The sequence below is a fragment of the Coregonus clupeaformis genome, chromosome 37 (genome assembly GCF_020615455.1).
Source record: "Coregonus clupeaformis isolate EN_2021a chromosome 37, ASM2061545v1, whole genome shotgun sequence".
Taxonomy (NCBI): Eukaryota; Metazoa; Chordata; class Actinopteri; order Salmoniformes; family Salmonidae; genus Coregonus; species Coregonus clupeaformis.
The window spans coordinates 24,961,141-24,976,540 of NC_059228.1; the positions used below are offsets into that span (position 1 = coordinate 24,961,141).

Genomic DNA, 15,400 nt, shown 5'->3' on the forward strand with positions numbered 1-15,400 from the left:
ATATGTATTCACCTCCTTTGCTATGAAGCCCCTAAATAAGATCTGGTGCAACCAATTACCTTCAGAAATCACATAATTAGTTAAATAAAGTCCACCTATGTGCAATCTAAGTGTCACATGATCTGTCACATGATCTCAGTATATATACAGTGAGGGGAAAAAAGTATTTGATCCCCTGCTGATTTTGTACATTTGCCCACTGACAAAGACATGATCAGTCTATAATTTTAATGGTAGGTTTATTTGAACAGTGAGAGACAGAATAACAACAAAAAAATCCAGAAAAACGCATGTCAAAAATGATATAAATTGATTTGCATTTTAATTAGGGAAATAAGTATTTGACCCCTCTGCAAAACATGACTTAGTACTTGGTGGCAAAACCCTTGTTGGCAATCACAGAGGTCAGACGTTTATTGTAGTTGGCCACTAGGTTTGCAAACATCTCAGGAGGGATTTTGTCCCACTCCTCTTTGCAGATCTTCTCCAAGTCATTAAGGTTTCGAGGCTGACGTTTGGCAACTCGAACCTTCAGCTCCCTCCACAGATTTTCTATGGGTTTTAGGTCTGGAGACTGGCTAGGCCACTCCAGGACCTTAATGTGCTTCTTCTTGAGCCACTCCTTTGTTGCCTTGGCCGTGTGTTTTGGGTCATTGTCATGCTGGAATATCCATCCATGACCCATTTTCAATGCCCTGGCTGAGGGAAGGAGGTTCTCACCCAAGATTTGACGGTACATGGCCCCGTCCATCGTCCCTTTGATGCGGTGAAGTTGTCCAGTCCCCTTAGAAGAAAAACACCCCCAAAGCATAATGTTTCCACCTCCATGTTTGACGGTGGGGATGGTGTTCTTGGGGTCATAGGCAGCATTCCTCCTCCTCCAAACACGGCGAGTTGAGTTGATGCCAAAGAGCTCGATTTTGGTCTCATCTGACCACAACACTTTCACCCAGTTCTCCTCTGAATCATTCTGATGTTCATTGGCAAACTTCAGACGGGCCTGTATGTCAAGGTAGATGTAGGTGGGTGTGGGTGGAATCAGGCGCAGGACGCAGTACGTTAGTCCAACAGACTTTAGTGATGCACAGCAAAACAAACACGAAATAACTGCCCTGAGGCAAAAGCTCCGCACGTAGGCGAAAACACAAGCGCACAAACAGGTGCGACAAAATACTCCAAAACTAAGGAGCAAAATAGCTCAACCGAGCAAACAGTAATAATCCAGCCTACCGGCACGACAGTAAAACAATCACACACAACACTAGACAAACACAACGAGAACTTATAGGACACTAATTACACTAAACGATAACAGGTGTACAACAATCAGACAAAAGCAAACAAACATAGAAACATACAACGGTGGCAGCTAGTATTCCGGAGACGACGAACGCCGAAGCCTGCCCGAGCAAGGGAGAGAGGCAGCCTCGGCCGAAACCGTGACAGTACCCCCCCCATTGACGCGCGGCTCCAGACGTGCGCCGACTCCGGCCTCGGGGACGACCAGGAGGACGCGGAGCAGGGTGCGTCGGGTGCCCACGATGGAATTCCGTCAGGAGAGACGGGTCCAAAATGTCTCTCCTCGGCACCCAGCACCGCTCCTCCGGGCCGTACCCCTCCCACTCCACTAGATATTGGAGACCCCCCATCCGACGTCTCGAATCCAAGATGGACCGTACGGAGTACGCCGGTGCCCCCTCGATGTCCAATGGGGGCGGAGGAGTCTCCCTGATCTCACTTTCTTGGAGTGGGCCAGCTACCACCGGCCTGAGAAGAGACACATGGAACGAGGGGTTAATATTCTTATACTCAACAGGTAGTTGTAATTTGTAACACACCTCGTTCAACCTTCTCAGGACTTTAAATGGCCCTACAAACCGCCGACCCAGTTTCCGACAGGGCAGGCGGAGGGGCAGGTTTCTGGTAGAGAGCCAGACTCGATCACCAGGTGCGTACACCGGTCCCTCACTGCGGTGGAGATCGGCGCTCGCCTTATGACGTCGGAGGGCCCGCTGCAGGTGGACGTGTGCAGCGTTCCATGTCTCCTCCGAGCGCCGCGCCCACTCATCCACCGCAGGAGCCTCGATCTGGCTCTGCTGCCAAGGTGCCAGAACCGGCTGGTAACCCAACACACATTGAAAAGGGGTTAGGTTAGTGGAGGAATGGCGTAGGGGAATTCTGGGCCATCTCGGCCCAGGGAACGTACCTTGCCCACTCCTCCGGCCGGTCCTGGCAGTATGTTCTAAGAAACCTACCCACATCCTGGTTCACGCGTTCCACCTGCCCATTACTCTCCGGGTGGTAACCCGAGGTGAGGCTCACCGAGACCCCCAACCGCTCCATAAAAGCTCTCCAGACTCTGGAGGTAAATTGGGGACCTCGATCAGACACAATATCCTCGGGTACCCCGTAGTGCCGGAACACATGGGTGAATAGTGCTTCGGCGGTTTGCAGGGCAGTAGGAAGGCCCGGCATAGGGAGCAAACGACAGGCCTTAGAAAACCGGTCCACAACAACCAGTATAGTGGTATTCCCCTGTGAAGGAGGAAGGTCAGTGAGGAAATCCACCGAGAGGTGAGACCATGGTCGTTGTGGAACGGGCAGGGGTAGTAACTTACCCCTAGGCAGATGTCTAGGCGCCTTACACTGGGCGCACACCGAGCAGGAGGAAACATAAACCCTCACATCCCTCGCCAACGTGGGCCACCAGTACTTGGTACTAAGACAGTGCACTGTCCGGCCGATACCAGGGTGTCCAGAGGAGGGTGACGTGTGAGCCCAATAGATCAAACGATCCCGAACCTCGAGCGGAACGTACTTCCGACCCTCCGGGCATTGAGGTGGACTAGGGTCGGTGCGTAACGCCCGCTCGAGTTCGGCATCGACCTCCCACACTACCGGTGCCACCAGACAAGACTCCGGCAGTATGGGAGTGGCTCCACGGACCTCTCCTCCGTGTCAGACCGCCGAGACAGTGCGTCTGCCTTACCGTTCTGTGACCCAGGGATGTACGTGATCTTAAATGTGAAACGGGTCAAAAACATATTCCACCTCGCCTGGCGAGGGTTCAGCCTCCTCGCTGCCCGGATGTACTCCAGGTTACGGTGGTCCGTCAAAATGAGGAAAGGGTGTTGAGCCCCCCTCAAGCCAGTGCCTCCACACCTTTAGGGCCTGTACCACGACTAACAACTCCCTGTCCCCCACGTCATAGTTTCGCTCCGCCCGGACTGAGCTTCTTGGAATAAAAGGCACAGGGGCGGAGCTTAGGTGGCGCGCCGGACCGTTGCGACAGCACGGCTCCTATACCGGCCTCTGACGCGTCCACCTCTACCTGAAATGGCAAAGAGGGATCCGGATGCGCCAGCACCGGAGCCGAGGTAAACAGGTCCTTCAGCCTCCCAAACGCCCTGTCCGCCTCGGCTGACCACTGCAGACGCACCGGACCCCCCTTCAAAAGAGACGTTATGGGAGCTGCCACCTGTCCAAAACCCCGGATAAACCTCCGGTAATAATTCGCAAACCCCAAAAACTGCTGCACCTCCTTCACAGTAGTTGGCGTTTGCCAATTACGCACGGCTGACACCCGGTCTACCTCCATCTTCACCCCTGACGCAGACAACTGATAACCCAAAAAGGAGACCGACTCCTGGAAGAACAGACACTTCTCTGCCTTGACATACAGGTCGTGCTCCAACAGTCTCCTTAACACTCGGCGCACCAGGGCCACATGCTCGACTCAGGTAGGTGAGTACACGAGAATGTCATCGATGTACACGACCACCCCCTGCCCCTGCATGTCCCTGAAGATCTCATCCACGAATGATTGGAAAACTGAAGGAGCGTTCATCAACCCGTATGGCATGACAAGATACTCGTAATGGCCCGAGGTGGTACTAAAGGCTGTCTTCCATTCATCGCCCCCCCTAATGCGCACCAAGTTGTACGCGCTCCTGAGATCTAATCTAGTGAAGAAACGCGCCCCGTGCAATGACTCCGTCATGGTCGCAATCAGCGGGAGTGGATAACTGTACTTCACCGTGATCTGATTGAGACCACGGTAATCAATGCACGGGCGTAATCCACCATCCTTTTTCTTCACAAAAAAGAAACTCGAGGACGCAGGGGAAGTGGAAGGCCGTATGTATCCTTGTCTCAGAGATTCGTCTATGTACGTCTCCATAGCTCTCTTCTCCTCCTGAGACAGAGGATACACATGGCTCTGTGGGAGCGCAGCTCCTGCCTGGAGGTCTATCGCACAATCTCCCTGCCTATGGGGAGGCAACTGCGTCGCCCTCGACTTACTGAACACAATAGCCAAATCCCCATACTCAGGGGGAACGTGCAATGCGGGCACCTGGTTTGGACTCTCCACCGAGGTAGCCCCTATGGAAACGCCTAAACATCGACCCACACACTAAGCAGACCACTCCATCAGAGCCCTCTCCTGCCACGAAATCGATGGGTTATGGGTACTCAACCAGGGCATGCCCAGCACCACCGGATACGCAGGCGAGTCGATCAGAAATAGCTGGATCATCTCCTGATGACCCCCCTGCGCACACATCCTAAGTGGCGCAGTGACCTCCCTGATCAAGCCCGCACCCAACGGACGGCTATCTAGGGTATGAACGGGGAAGGGAACGTCCACAGGGAGAAGCGGAATCCCTAAGGCTAAACAAAACTTCTTATCAACAAAATTCCCAGCCGCGCCTGAATCTACCAGTGCCTTATGCTGGGAATGAGGTGCTACCTGTGGAAAACGCACAGATATACAGAAATGTGCAACAGAGAGCTCTGGGTGAGTGGGGCGCCTACTCACATGGAAGGACTCCCCAGTGCGGGACCTGTCGTCCTCTCCCCGAGGAGGCCATCCCCAGCACCTAGCCGCGGTGTGTCCTCCCCGACCACAGTTGGTGCAGGAGATGGACCCCCTCGTAAGCCGACCCCTCCTCTCTCTAGCGCCAGCGCCCCCGAGCTCCATGGGGCACGGCTCGGAGGCGCTGGAGGGTGAAATGGACGGACCCCCCTCGGAACGTCCGCGGGTAGCTAGAAGGGTATCCAGCCTGATGGACATGTCGACCAACTGGTTGAACGTGAGGCTGGTGTCCCTACAGGCCAGCTCCCTACGGACGTCCTCGCGTAGACTACATCTGTAGTGATCAATGAGAGCCCGCTCATTCCACCCTGCATCCGCCGCTAGGGTACGGAACTCCAAGGCGAACTCCTGGGCACTCCTCTTCCCCTGCCTGAGGCCGACCAGACGCTCCCCCGCCGCTTTCCCCTCCGGGGCATGGTCAAACACCGCCCTGAAGCGGCGGGAGAACTCGTCGTAGGTGATGGTGTTAGCGTCGATCCTCCTCCACTCTGCGTTGGCCCATTCCAACGCCTTCCCGGAAAGGCAGGAGATCAGAGCGGACACACTCTCGTGTCCCGAGGGCGCCGGGTGCACGGTGGCCAGGTAAAGCTCCACCTGGAGAAGGAATCCCTGACACCCGGCCGCGGTCCCATCGTAGGCCCTCGGGAGCGAGAGTCGAACTCCTCTGGGTTCCGGAGCGGGAATGGGCTGAGTGGCCGATGGTGCGGGCAGGGAGGATGGCGGTGGAGGAGTCCCTTGGGTCTCCCAGCCTCGGATGGTGGTGATCACCTCCTGCAGTGTGGACCCCATCCGCAGGATCTGGTCATTCTGCTCACGGACCCTGTCCTCCAACGTCGCCTGTGCTGCTGCGGCTCCTGCTGATTCCATCGAGTATGGTGTGTGATTCTGTCAAGGTAGATGTAGGTGGGTGTGGGTGGAATCAGGCGCAGGACGCAGTACGTTAGTCCAACAGACTTTAGTGATGCACAGCAAAACAAACACGAAATAACTGCCCTGAGGCAAAAGCTCCGCACGTAGGCGAAAACACAAGCGCACAAACAGGTGCGACAAAATACTCCAAAACTAAGGAGCAAAATAGCTCAACCGAGCAAACAGTAATAATCCAGCCTACCGGCACGACAGTAAAACAATCACACACAACACTAGACAAACACAACGAGAACTTATAGGACACTAATTACACTAAACGATAACAGGTGTACAACAATCAGACAAAAGCAAACGAACATAGAAACATACAACGGTGGCAGCTAGTATTCCGGAGACGACGAACGCCGAAGCCTGCCCGAGCAAGGGAGAGAGGCAGCCTCGGCCGAAACCGTGACACTGTATATGTGCTTTCTTGAACAGGGGGACCTTGCGGGCGCTGCAGGATTTCAGTCCTTCACGGCGTATTGTGTTACCAGTTGTTTTCTTGGTGACTATGGTCCCAGCTGCCTTGTGATCATTGACAAGATCCTCCCGTGTAGTTCTGGGCTGATTCCTCACCGTTCTCATGATCATTGTAACTCCAACAAGGTGAGATCTTGCATGGAGCCCCAGGCCGAGGGAGATTGACAGTTATTTTGTGTTTCTTCCATTTGCGAACAATCGCACCAACTGTTGTCACCTTCTCACCAAGCTGCTTGGCGATGGTCTTGTAGCCCATTCCAATCTTGTGTAGGTCTACAATCTTGTCCCTGACATCCTTGGAGAGCTCTTTGGACATGACCATTGTGGAGAGTTTGAAATCTGATTGATTGATTGCTTCTGTGGACAGGTGTCTTTTATACAGGTAACAAACTGAGATTAGGAGCACTCCCTTTAAGAGTGGCACTGTTTCTGTGCTGTTACCTGTATAAAAGACACCTGGGAGCTAGAAATCTTTCTGATTGAGAGGGGGTCAAATACTTATTTCCCTCATTAAAATGCAAATAAATGTATAACATTTTTGACATGCGTTTTTCTGGATTTTTTTGTTGTTATTCTGTCTCTCACTGTTCAAATAAACCTACCATTAAAATTATAGACTGATCATTTCTTTGTCATTGGGCAAACGTACAAAATCAGCAGGGGATCAAATACTTTTTTTCCCTCACTGTACACCTGTTCTGAAAGGCCCCAGTGTCTGCAACACTACTAAACAAGGGGCACCACCAACCAAGCGGCACCATGAAGACCAAGGAGCTATCCAAACAGGTCAGGGACAAAGTTATGGAGAAGTACAGATCAGGGATGGGTTATAAAAAAATATCAGAAACTTTGAACATCCCACGGAGCACCATTAAATCCATTTTTAAAAATGGAAAGAATATGGCACCACAACAAACCTGCCAAGAGAGGGCCGCCCACCAAGACTCACGGACCAGGCAAGGAGGGCATTAATCAGAGAGGCAACAAAGAGACCAAAGATAACTCTGAAGGCGCTGCAAAGCTCCACAGCGGAGATTGGAGTATCTGTTCATAGGACCACTTTAAGCCATACACTCCACAGAGCTGGGCTTTACGGAAGATTGGCCAGAAAAAAGCCATTACATAAAGAAAAAAAGAAGCAAACACGTTTGGTGTTTCCCAAAAGGCATGTGGGAGACTCCCAAAAATATGGAAGAAGTCCCAGTGGCTAGATGTACCAAGCTTATAGAGACATACCCCAAGAGAATTGCAGCTGTAATTGTTGTAAAAGGTGGGGGGGTGAATAGTTATGCACGCTCAAGTTTTCTGTTTTTTTGTCTTATTTCTTGTTTGTTTCATAATAAAACATATTTTGCATCTTCAAAGTGGTAGGCATGTTGTGTAAATCAAATGATACAAATCCCCCCCAAAATATATTTTTATTCCAGGTTGTAAGGCAACAAAATAGGAAAAATGCCAAGGGGGGTGAATACTTTCGCTAGCCACTGTACTTTCCTGTATTAATTGTCATACATTAGCACTGGTTTGAGTGAACAAAGTGTTATCATTGTCAAACTAACAGCTTTTTTAACAGCTAGCTTGTTCACACTCTCCGGCATACGTTATCAGTTGGATAGCTGGATGTATTGTGCAGTACGCAGTATGCATTTGGTGTGGAAGAAGTTAGATGTGATGTGGTGGTGAACAGTTGTGTTTTGTATTCTGAGCCTGGTAAATGGTGGTTGGGTGTGGGTGGTGGTAGGATGAAGAACAGTGGAACATTTTCTCTAGCTGCTTCTCCACTGTAGGGCCATAGATTCCTCTCTCCCACATGGGGAGACCATTGGCAGCTGGGAGATTGACGTCTGCCTTTTGCATCTGACTTAGTCACTCAGTAAGTCACGTGTGACAAAGTAACAAGCACATTTAAGTTATGATAAAGTTTTAGGGCAACAATTTTTGCACTAAACTACCACTGACACTGAAAGTGGGAGCTATGCAGACACAGTATATCACAGGTTATACGTTATTTTTCGGTCACAAATTAATCTAAATACACATGCTTACAGTTCAAGTGTCACCATCCATATATTGTTCTCCAAGGAGTCAATCCATTCTTTGAGGCTATAAGCCAACATTTCAGTGTGCATTGTTAGTAAGATGCTTCCTCTTTTCCATTAATGTTGTTTTGTGCTCTGTCCTACTTTGCCTGGTCGAAATGGCCTGTCCAACTTTCTCACGCTCCAAAGAACTCATGTAGATGTAATCAAATAAGACTGGAGTTATTAATGACTGTGGGGAGGGAGGAGATTAAGCCTCTCAAGCAGTATTTTACACCCTACAGCTCTCAGACAGACTCCATTGGCCCTACGGTTAATGCCCTGAAGGATCTTCCCCTGAGACAAGACTGAGATGAGAGAGGGAGGGAGAGAGAGAAAGAGAGAGAGGGATTGAGAGAGGGGGGAGTGGAGAGATAAAGAGGGTGAGGGAGAGGGGTGATAGTGAGAAAGAGAGAGGTTAAGAGAAATGTGGTGTGGAGAGAGAGAGCGGGACAAGAGGGGACAATAGTGAAAGAGGGTGATATGCGGTGTGTGAGCAGCAAAGTCAGAGTGAATGAAGAGGATTAACATGTATAACAACAGTACCATTGATCTACACTGCAGGTATGTGTTTGAAGCCTGTTTGAAAGCTCTTCAATGTCGTACACCACAATAGTATGACAGCATGTCACTTCTCACTGTGAATGTTCAGACCAGATTTTGTGCCCAGCAGCAGCAGTCGAGACAGAGAAGCCCCCTGTCCTCTCAGAGCTGCCTAACTATCATCAGGTTAATTACAGAGAGGGACTTATGATAATTCTCAAAGTAGCTAATACCCTAATAACCACCGCTCCGAAGGTTCGGATAAAGATACATGTTAATTAATATTCCTTCAGTATTCCAACACATTTGCCTTTCCATGCCACAGTGATATAATTATAGAGTATGATGAGGGGAAATGGGGAGAGAGAGAGAGAGAGAGAGAGAGAGAGAGAGAGAGAGAGAGAGAGAGAGAGAGAGAGAGAGAGAGAGAGAGAGAGAGAGAGAGAGAGAGAGAGAGAGAGAGAGAGAGAGAGAGAGAGAGAGAGAGAGAGAGAGAGAGAGAGAGAGAGAGAGAGAGAGAGAGAGAGAGAGAGAGAGAGTATACGGTCAGTCTATCCTCCATTATAATAGTGGGGTGTGACTGTTGTAGAAAACCCTCAGTCCTCTTACAAAGTGTGACCTTTAACTCTTTCTAACTCTCCCTTACTACTGAGTGAAACAGTGCCTATAGGAGTCTAGGTTCATAACCTCAGTATCATTTCTATACCCAGGGATTCTGGGCTTTTGTTCCTAACAAGAACGGTACAAGGTGGCACTCTTTTTCATGGTCATTCGAGACGGATATGAATAATTGTCGTCCACCCTTTGTTGGTACACTTTTTTCAGCTGTGTTCCTCAGGAGATGCAGTATTATGTATGCTGTGTGTATCTTCTCCCTGCTATTGTATTGTTCTCCCTCCATTGGACAGTGCAGGATTATGGGACTTGAACTGTGTAAGGAAATTCACAAAGTTGCTTATTTATGTGTATTTTCCCGTGGTTGTCTTTGTTCTTGTGAAACTGATATGAGGGGGTGTTTGTCACAACTCATTATAATGCAGCTTTACAAAGCAACTGCAGCAGCGTAGTGTATCAGAGCCATCCAGGACCAGAGAGGGACTGTGTTTCAAAGGTACTGGAGTCCTTTTCAACTTCATTACACTCCGTAACACAACAGAGAACATTCACCATGAGAGTACAATGGTGTGATGATTAAACATTTGGCTGCTTCTTTTTTACTTTGAACAATATATAAATTAAAACGTATAATTATTTAATGCCTTCTATTCAAAAAACAAAGTTAACCTGACATTATTCTATTGTATTGAATTCTATTACAATTCATTTTGGCAGTCGCCCCACTTGTATTTAAATGGTGCGACATACATTCAGAAGTAAAGATATTCAAATACTTTTGGACAAAGTAATTCTGTTCAATCCTTTCTCGTTTGCTCTGTGATGTTTTCTCTACAGCCCCTGACAAACAGAGCTCTGGCCTCAGTTGCTGTATAAGGATTTAAACAAAGCTGTTCCCTCCCTGAGGGTGACACAAGGCAAATCAACTGATCCTTGATTACACACATCCTTGATTACGCACAGGCTTTGTGGTAATCCCAATCAACAGCTCAATCGATCACATTTGTATGGGAAACATACAATGTTAGGGGAAACATTGACCTTACAATACTCTTTAATTTGGATGATGCCTTATATGAATCAGAACAGATGTCCTCTGAACAGATGCTTCTGAGTGATGGCATCATCACTGCACTTTTACTTGCTAGCATGATAACAGGAACCTTCCCAAGAGCTAGTGGGACAGATTATGAAGGGGGAGGGGAAACAACTGCAAACTACCAGGGCAATGCTACTGCCTCTTTAAGATAGGGAAAGTGGTGGAGAAATGTATGGGCAAGGGCCTCCCGAGTGGCGCAGTGGTCTAAGGCACTGCATTGCAGTGCTGAGGCGTCACTCACTACAGCCTCGGGTTCGATCCCAGGCTGTGTCACAGCCGGCCGTGACCGGGAGACCCATGAGGCGGCATACAATTGGCCCAGCATCGTCCAGGTTAGGGGAGGGTTTGGCCGGCCGGGATTTCCTTGTCTCATTGTGCTCTAACGACTCCTTGTGGCGGGCCGAGTGCCTGCAAGGTGACTTCGGTCATCAGTTGGACTTTGTTTCCTCCGACACATTCGTGCGGCTAGCTTCTGGGTTAAGCAAGCAGTGTGTCAAAAAGCAGTGCGGCTTGGCAGGGTCGTGTTTCGGAGGATGCATGTTTCTCGGCCTTCGCCTCTCCTGAGTCCGTAGGATAGTTGCAGCGATGAGACAAGACTGTAACTACCAATTGGGGAGAGAAATGGGTAAAAGTATAAAAATATGTATGGGCCAGTTGAAGGCTGTTGGCAGTGCAGGTATTGAACAGACAGGCAGGGCTGTTCTGTCAATAAGGAAGAGGAGACTGTGGCTGAAAGATCACACTTTGTATGCTGTGGGAACATAAATCGTAATGGGACTTGTCCTTCGTACGATGAAGACAGTAGCAGACTTGATCGCACACTTTTTTTTTTGGTAGCAATAGTGTTGTTCCAATCTCTTTAAGGGATGAGATCCCAAGGGTGTGTGCCTGTGTGGGTGCGTGTGCTTAGAGCTCAACACACATTTATGTGTGTGCTGTTTTTGCTAGGTCGTTATATGCAGTATGCATCATGCATGTATTCTCAGTCTGCTTCAACATAATTCCCTCACTACCAGACTCCCACACTTCTCAAGACGCTTAACATTCCACCTCCATCCCTGCCTGTTGTCTACCCAGGGCCTAGAGTGGCTTTAGTAAGCTGTCGAGCTAATGGCTGAACGGCCCACAAGCATTAAGACATTCATCTACACACATTGCAGGCTAACTAGCTCCCTAAGTCTCACTGCAATTTAGTCAAGTCTCCAAATAACCCACTTACGCTCACTGCAATGCGCTCCAGGCCTCTCAATATCTGATTTCCCCATGCCCTGTGAATTTCCCACTCACCGCCGTAGCACTCTATTGGCTCTGTGTTTACACTACTACGTCTCTCCTCTTAACAGCTGTTGCTTTAGCGCCTAACTGGAATGTTACTCCAAAATATTTTCTAGCCCTCTTCTCCGAGGCTTGGGTTTTAGAGGTCTGGAATGGCGGTCTGTTCCCTAGTAATCATAGGTTGGATCCCTTGATTTCATGCAGCCTGATAGTACTGGAAAGCTGAAAGCAAAATTGTGATACTGTGGCTTCACTAAGACTTCTGCTAGTCTGTGAAATTTCCATCTGCCAAATTGCGTCTATTTAACTAGTGTTTCAGCTCCATGTTTGTGAGTTATCTAGGCCCAAGAGAAGGAGGTTTTTGGAATGGGACCCAGCCTCAGCGTTTTAGTTATTTAGTGCTAAAAGAAGGATACATAGGTTGTTGCTGTCTCCTTCCTCATTAGTTGGTACGAGGGCTGGAGACAGTTTCAGCCTGTGAAGAAAACTGATCTAACTGGGACTAAAAAGAACCTGGCTGTCTAATGAGAGAATCTCTCCTGTGGTCTGGCAGTGTTTGATTACACAGCTAACACTGGGCTCAAGTGTTGCTCCTTGGAGGCTTGTGGGTGTGCTCATGGGTATGTGTGTGTGTGTGTGTGTGTGTGTGTGTGTGTGTGTGTGTGTGTGTGTGTGTGTGTGTGTGTGAGATCTTGCCTACCCTCAAGTGTCTGTTTGTCAATGCATTTGTCTTTGTGTGTGTACTAGATTAGGAGTGGACAAGTCAGTGTTACAGTGACACAGACATTCAAGTAGACAGGTCAGGATCTGAACAAACAGGCAAAGCAACAAACAGATAAACATGCACAGACAGGGTCAGTCAAATGGATCCATTCATCAGTGATGAAAGTTATGCTAATGATCCTACTGTAATACTATGGCACCTTTCTGCTGTGGGTTCTTAGGGGATAGCCTGGGCCAGTTTAAGTTCTGACAGTAATATCTCTTTCTCTCCGCATCTCTCTCGAAACTTCAATCATGTTGTCCAAGTAGATACCTGGTTAATAATGAAAACGAATTATATTGTGAAAATGACCTGGTATCCATGTTTCTCCCTGACTATTCTGATCACTCCTTTCTTCTCCATTTTCTCCCTCTCCAGCTCTCACCAATGTGAAGTTATGGGCCATCGACCGACAATGCTTTCAGACTATTATGATGAGGACGGGCCTGATCAAACACACCGAATACATGGAGTTTTTAAAAAGGTGAGGAACAGAAAGACTATATTCCCTGTATATTGCTCCATTCGTGTGTATTTTATTGTATTCCTCGTGTTAGTTACTATTTTATTTAGTATTATTATTTTAAAACTCTGCAACATAGTGAAAGGTTCGTAAGCAAGCATTTCACTGTAAAGTCTACACCAGTTGTATTCGGCACATGTGATGAATAACATTTTATTTGACTAAATTACAACATTTATTGATTTATCAATATACCAGACTCATACGACTTAGGTTGGCGATATTGGAGTGATTTACCATTGAAGCCTCACTGTCACATTTCACCATTCGCATTCAGTTACAAAATGATAGTTAAGCCTGCGCAATTGTCAAACGCACGCTTGTTTGTGTCACGTTCGTTGAATGACGGGACAGACCAAGGCGCAGCGTGATATGCGTACATGTTTATTTTACACTGAATAAACACCACGACAAAACAATAAACGAAACGAAACGTGAAGTCCAAGGTAGTACACAAAACAAACCTTACACGGAACAAGATCCCACAACTAGACTGTGCCAATAGGCTGCTTAAGTATGGTCCCCAATCAGAGACAACGAGCGACAGCTGCCTCTGATTGGGAACCACACCGGCCAACATAGATCCACACATACTAGAATATACAACATAGAAAACGCACAACAAAGAATATACACACCCTGACTCAACATTTAAGCGTCCCCTGAGTCAGGGCGTGACAGTTTGCAATTTCGACCTGTTAAAGCCGGTGCTCTTCTGTTTTCAAACCCTAGTGCCAGGATTGGTAATTGACCTGTCTGTCTTATATGAGCTCGCTTGCGCTGAGGTGGGAGGGGTGGCAGTATCTGAGGTGTGTCCTTAAAAACGTGCACCAAAGTGCCAATTTCAGGCAGCGCTGGTGGGGATATTTAAGACCAACCAAAAGCTGGTGTTAGCAGTAACTCAGTTGGTTATGGCATAGAATTTGACAGCGGAAGCACAGCCTATCCAGCTGTGACGCACAGTGCCCATATGCACATGGAACAAGACCTTGTATTTAGAAACATAAAAAACGAATGTTTTTTCACATCGAAGTGCTAGCTGCGTTACTACAGATCCTGGTTCGATACCGGGCTGTGTCGCAGCCGGCTGCGACCGTGAGACCCATGAGGCCAACGTACAATTGGCCCAGAGTCGTCCGGGTAAGGGGAGGGTTTGGCCAGCTGGGTTGTCCTTGTCCCATCGTGCTCTAGCGACTCCTGTGGCGGGCAGGGCGCATGCACGCTGACACGGTCGCCAGGTGTACAGTGTTTCCTCTGACACATTGGTGCAGCTGGCTTCCGGGTTAAGCGTGCATTGTGTCAAGAAGCAGTGCGGCTTGGCGGGGTTGTGTTTCGGAGGACGCATGGCTCTCGATCTTCGCCTCTCCCGAGTCCGTATGGGAGTTGCAGCGGTGGGACAATACTGTAACCACCAATTGGATATGATGAAATTGGGGTAATAAGACAAAAAAATTAACAAAAATATATAGTTTGGAAGCATCCCCTTTTTATCTATGTAGGCTATTGTACATTTATTTATCCAGCTCCTGTTATTATTTTGGATGTGCATAAAAATCCTGTCCATGTAGGCTATACAGTGCCTTCGGAAAGTATTCAAGCATTTTGTTACGTTACAGCCTTATTGTAAAATGGATTTTTTTTTAACATCCTCAGCAATCTAGACACAATACCCCATAATATACCCCACGAAAACAAGTTTTTAGAAATTGTTGCACATTTATTAAAAATAAAAAACAGATACCTTATTTACATAAGTATTCAGACCCTTTGCTATGAGATTCGAAATTGTGCTCAGGTGCATTCTGTTTCTATTGATCATCCTTGAGATGTTTCTACAACTTGATTGAAGTCCATCTGTGGTAAATTCAATTGATTGGACATGATTTGGAAAGAGAATCACATGTCTGTATAAGGTCCCACAGTTGACAGTGCATGTCAGAGCAAAAACCAAGCCATGAGGTCAAAGAAATTCTCCGTAGAGCTCCGAGACAGGATTGTGTCGAGGCACAGATCTGGGGAAGGGTACCAAAACATTTCTGTAGGTCCCCAAGAGCACAGTGGCCTCCATCATTCTTAAATTGAAGAAGTTTGGAACCACCAAGACTCTTCCTAGAGCTGGCTGCCCGGCAAAACTGAGCAATTGGGGGAGAAGGGCCTTGGTCAGCGAGATGACCAAGAACCCGATGGTTACTCTGACAGAGCTCTAGAGTTCCTCTGTGGAGATGGGAGAACCTTC

General features: G+C 48.2%; 1 protein-coding gene across 2 annotated transcripts in view; it reads left to right on the forward strand.

Moving 5' to 3' along the window:
* Positions 1–15,400, forward strand: part of LOC121553393 (cGMP-dependent protein kinase 1) — a 169,753-nt gene that overhangs the window by 99,846 nt on the left and 54,507 nt on the right. For both annotated transcript variants that reach the window (XM_041866461.2, XM_041866460.2), the window contains exon 4: positions 13,020–13,125. In XM_041866461.2, the coding sequence (XP_041722395.1) occupies positions 13,020–13,125 (106 nt within the window). The remainder of the gene's footprint in view (positions 1–13,019; positions 13,126–15,400) is intronic.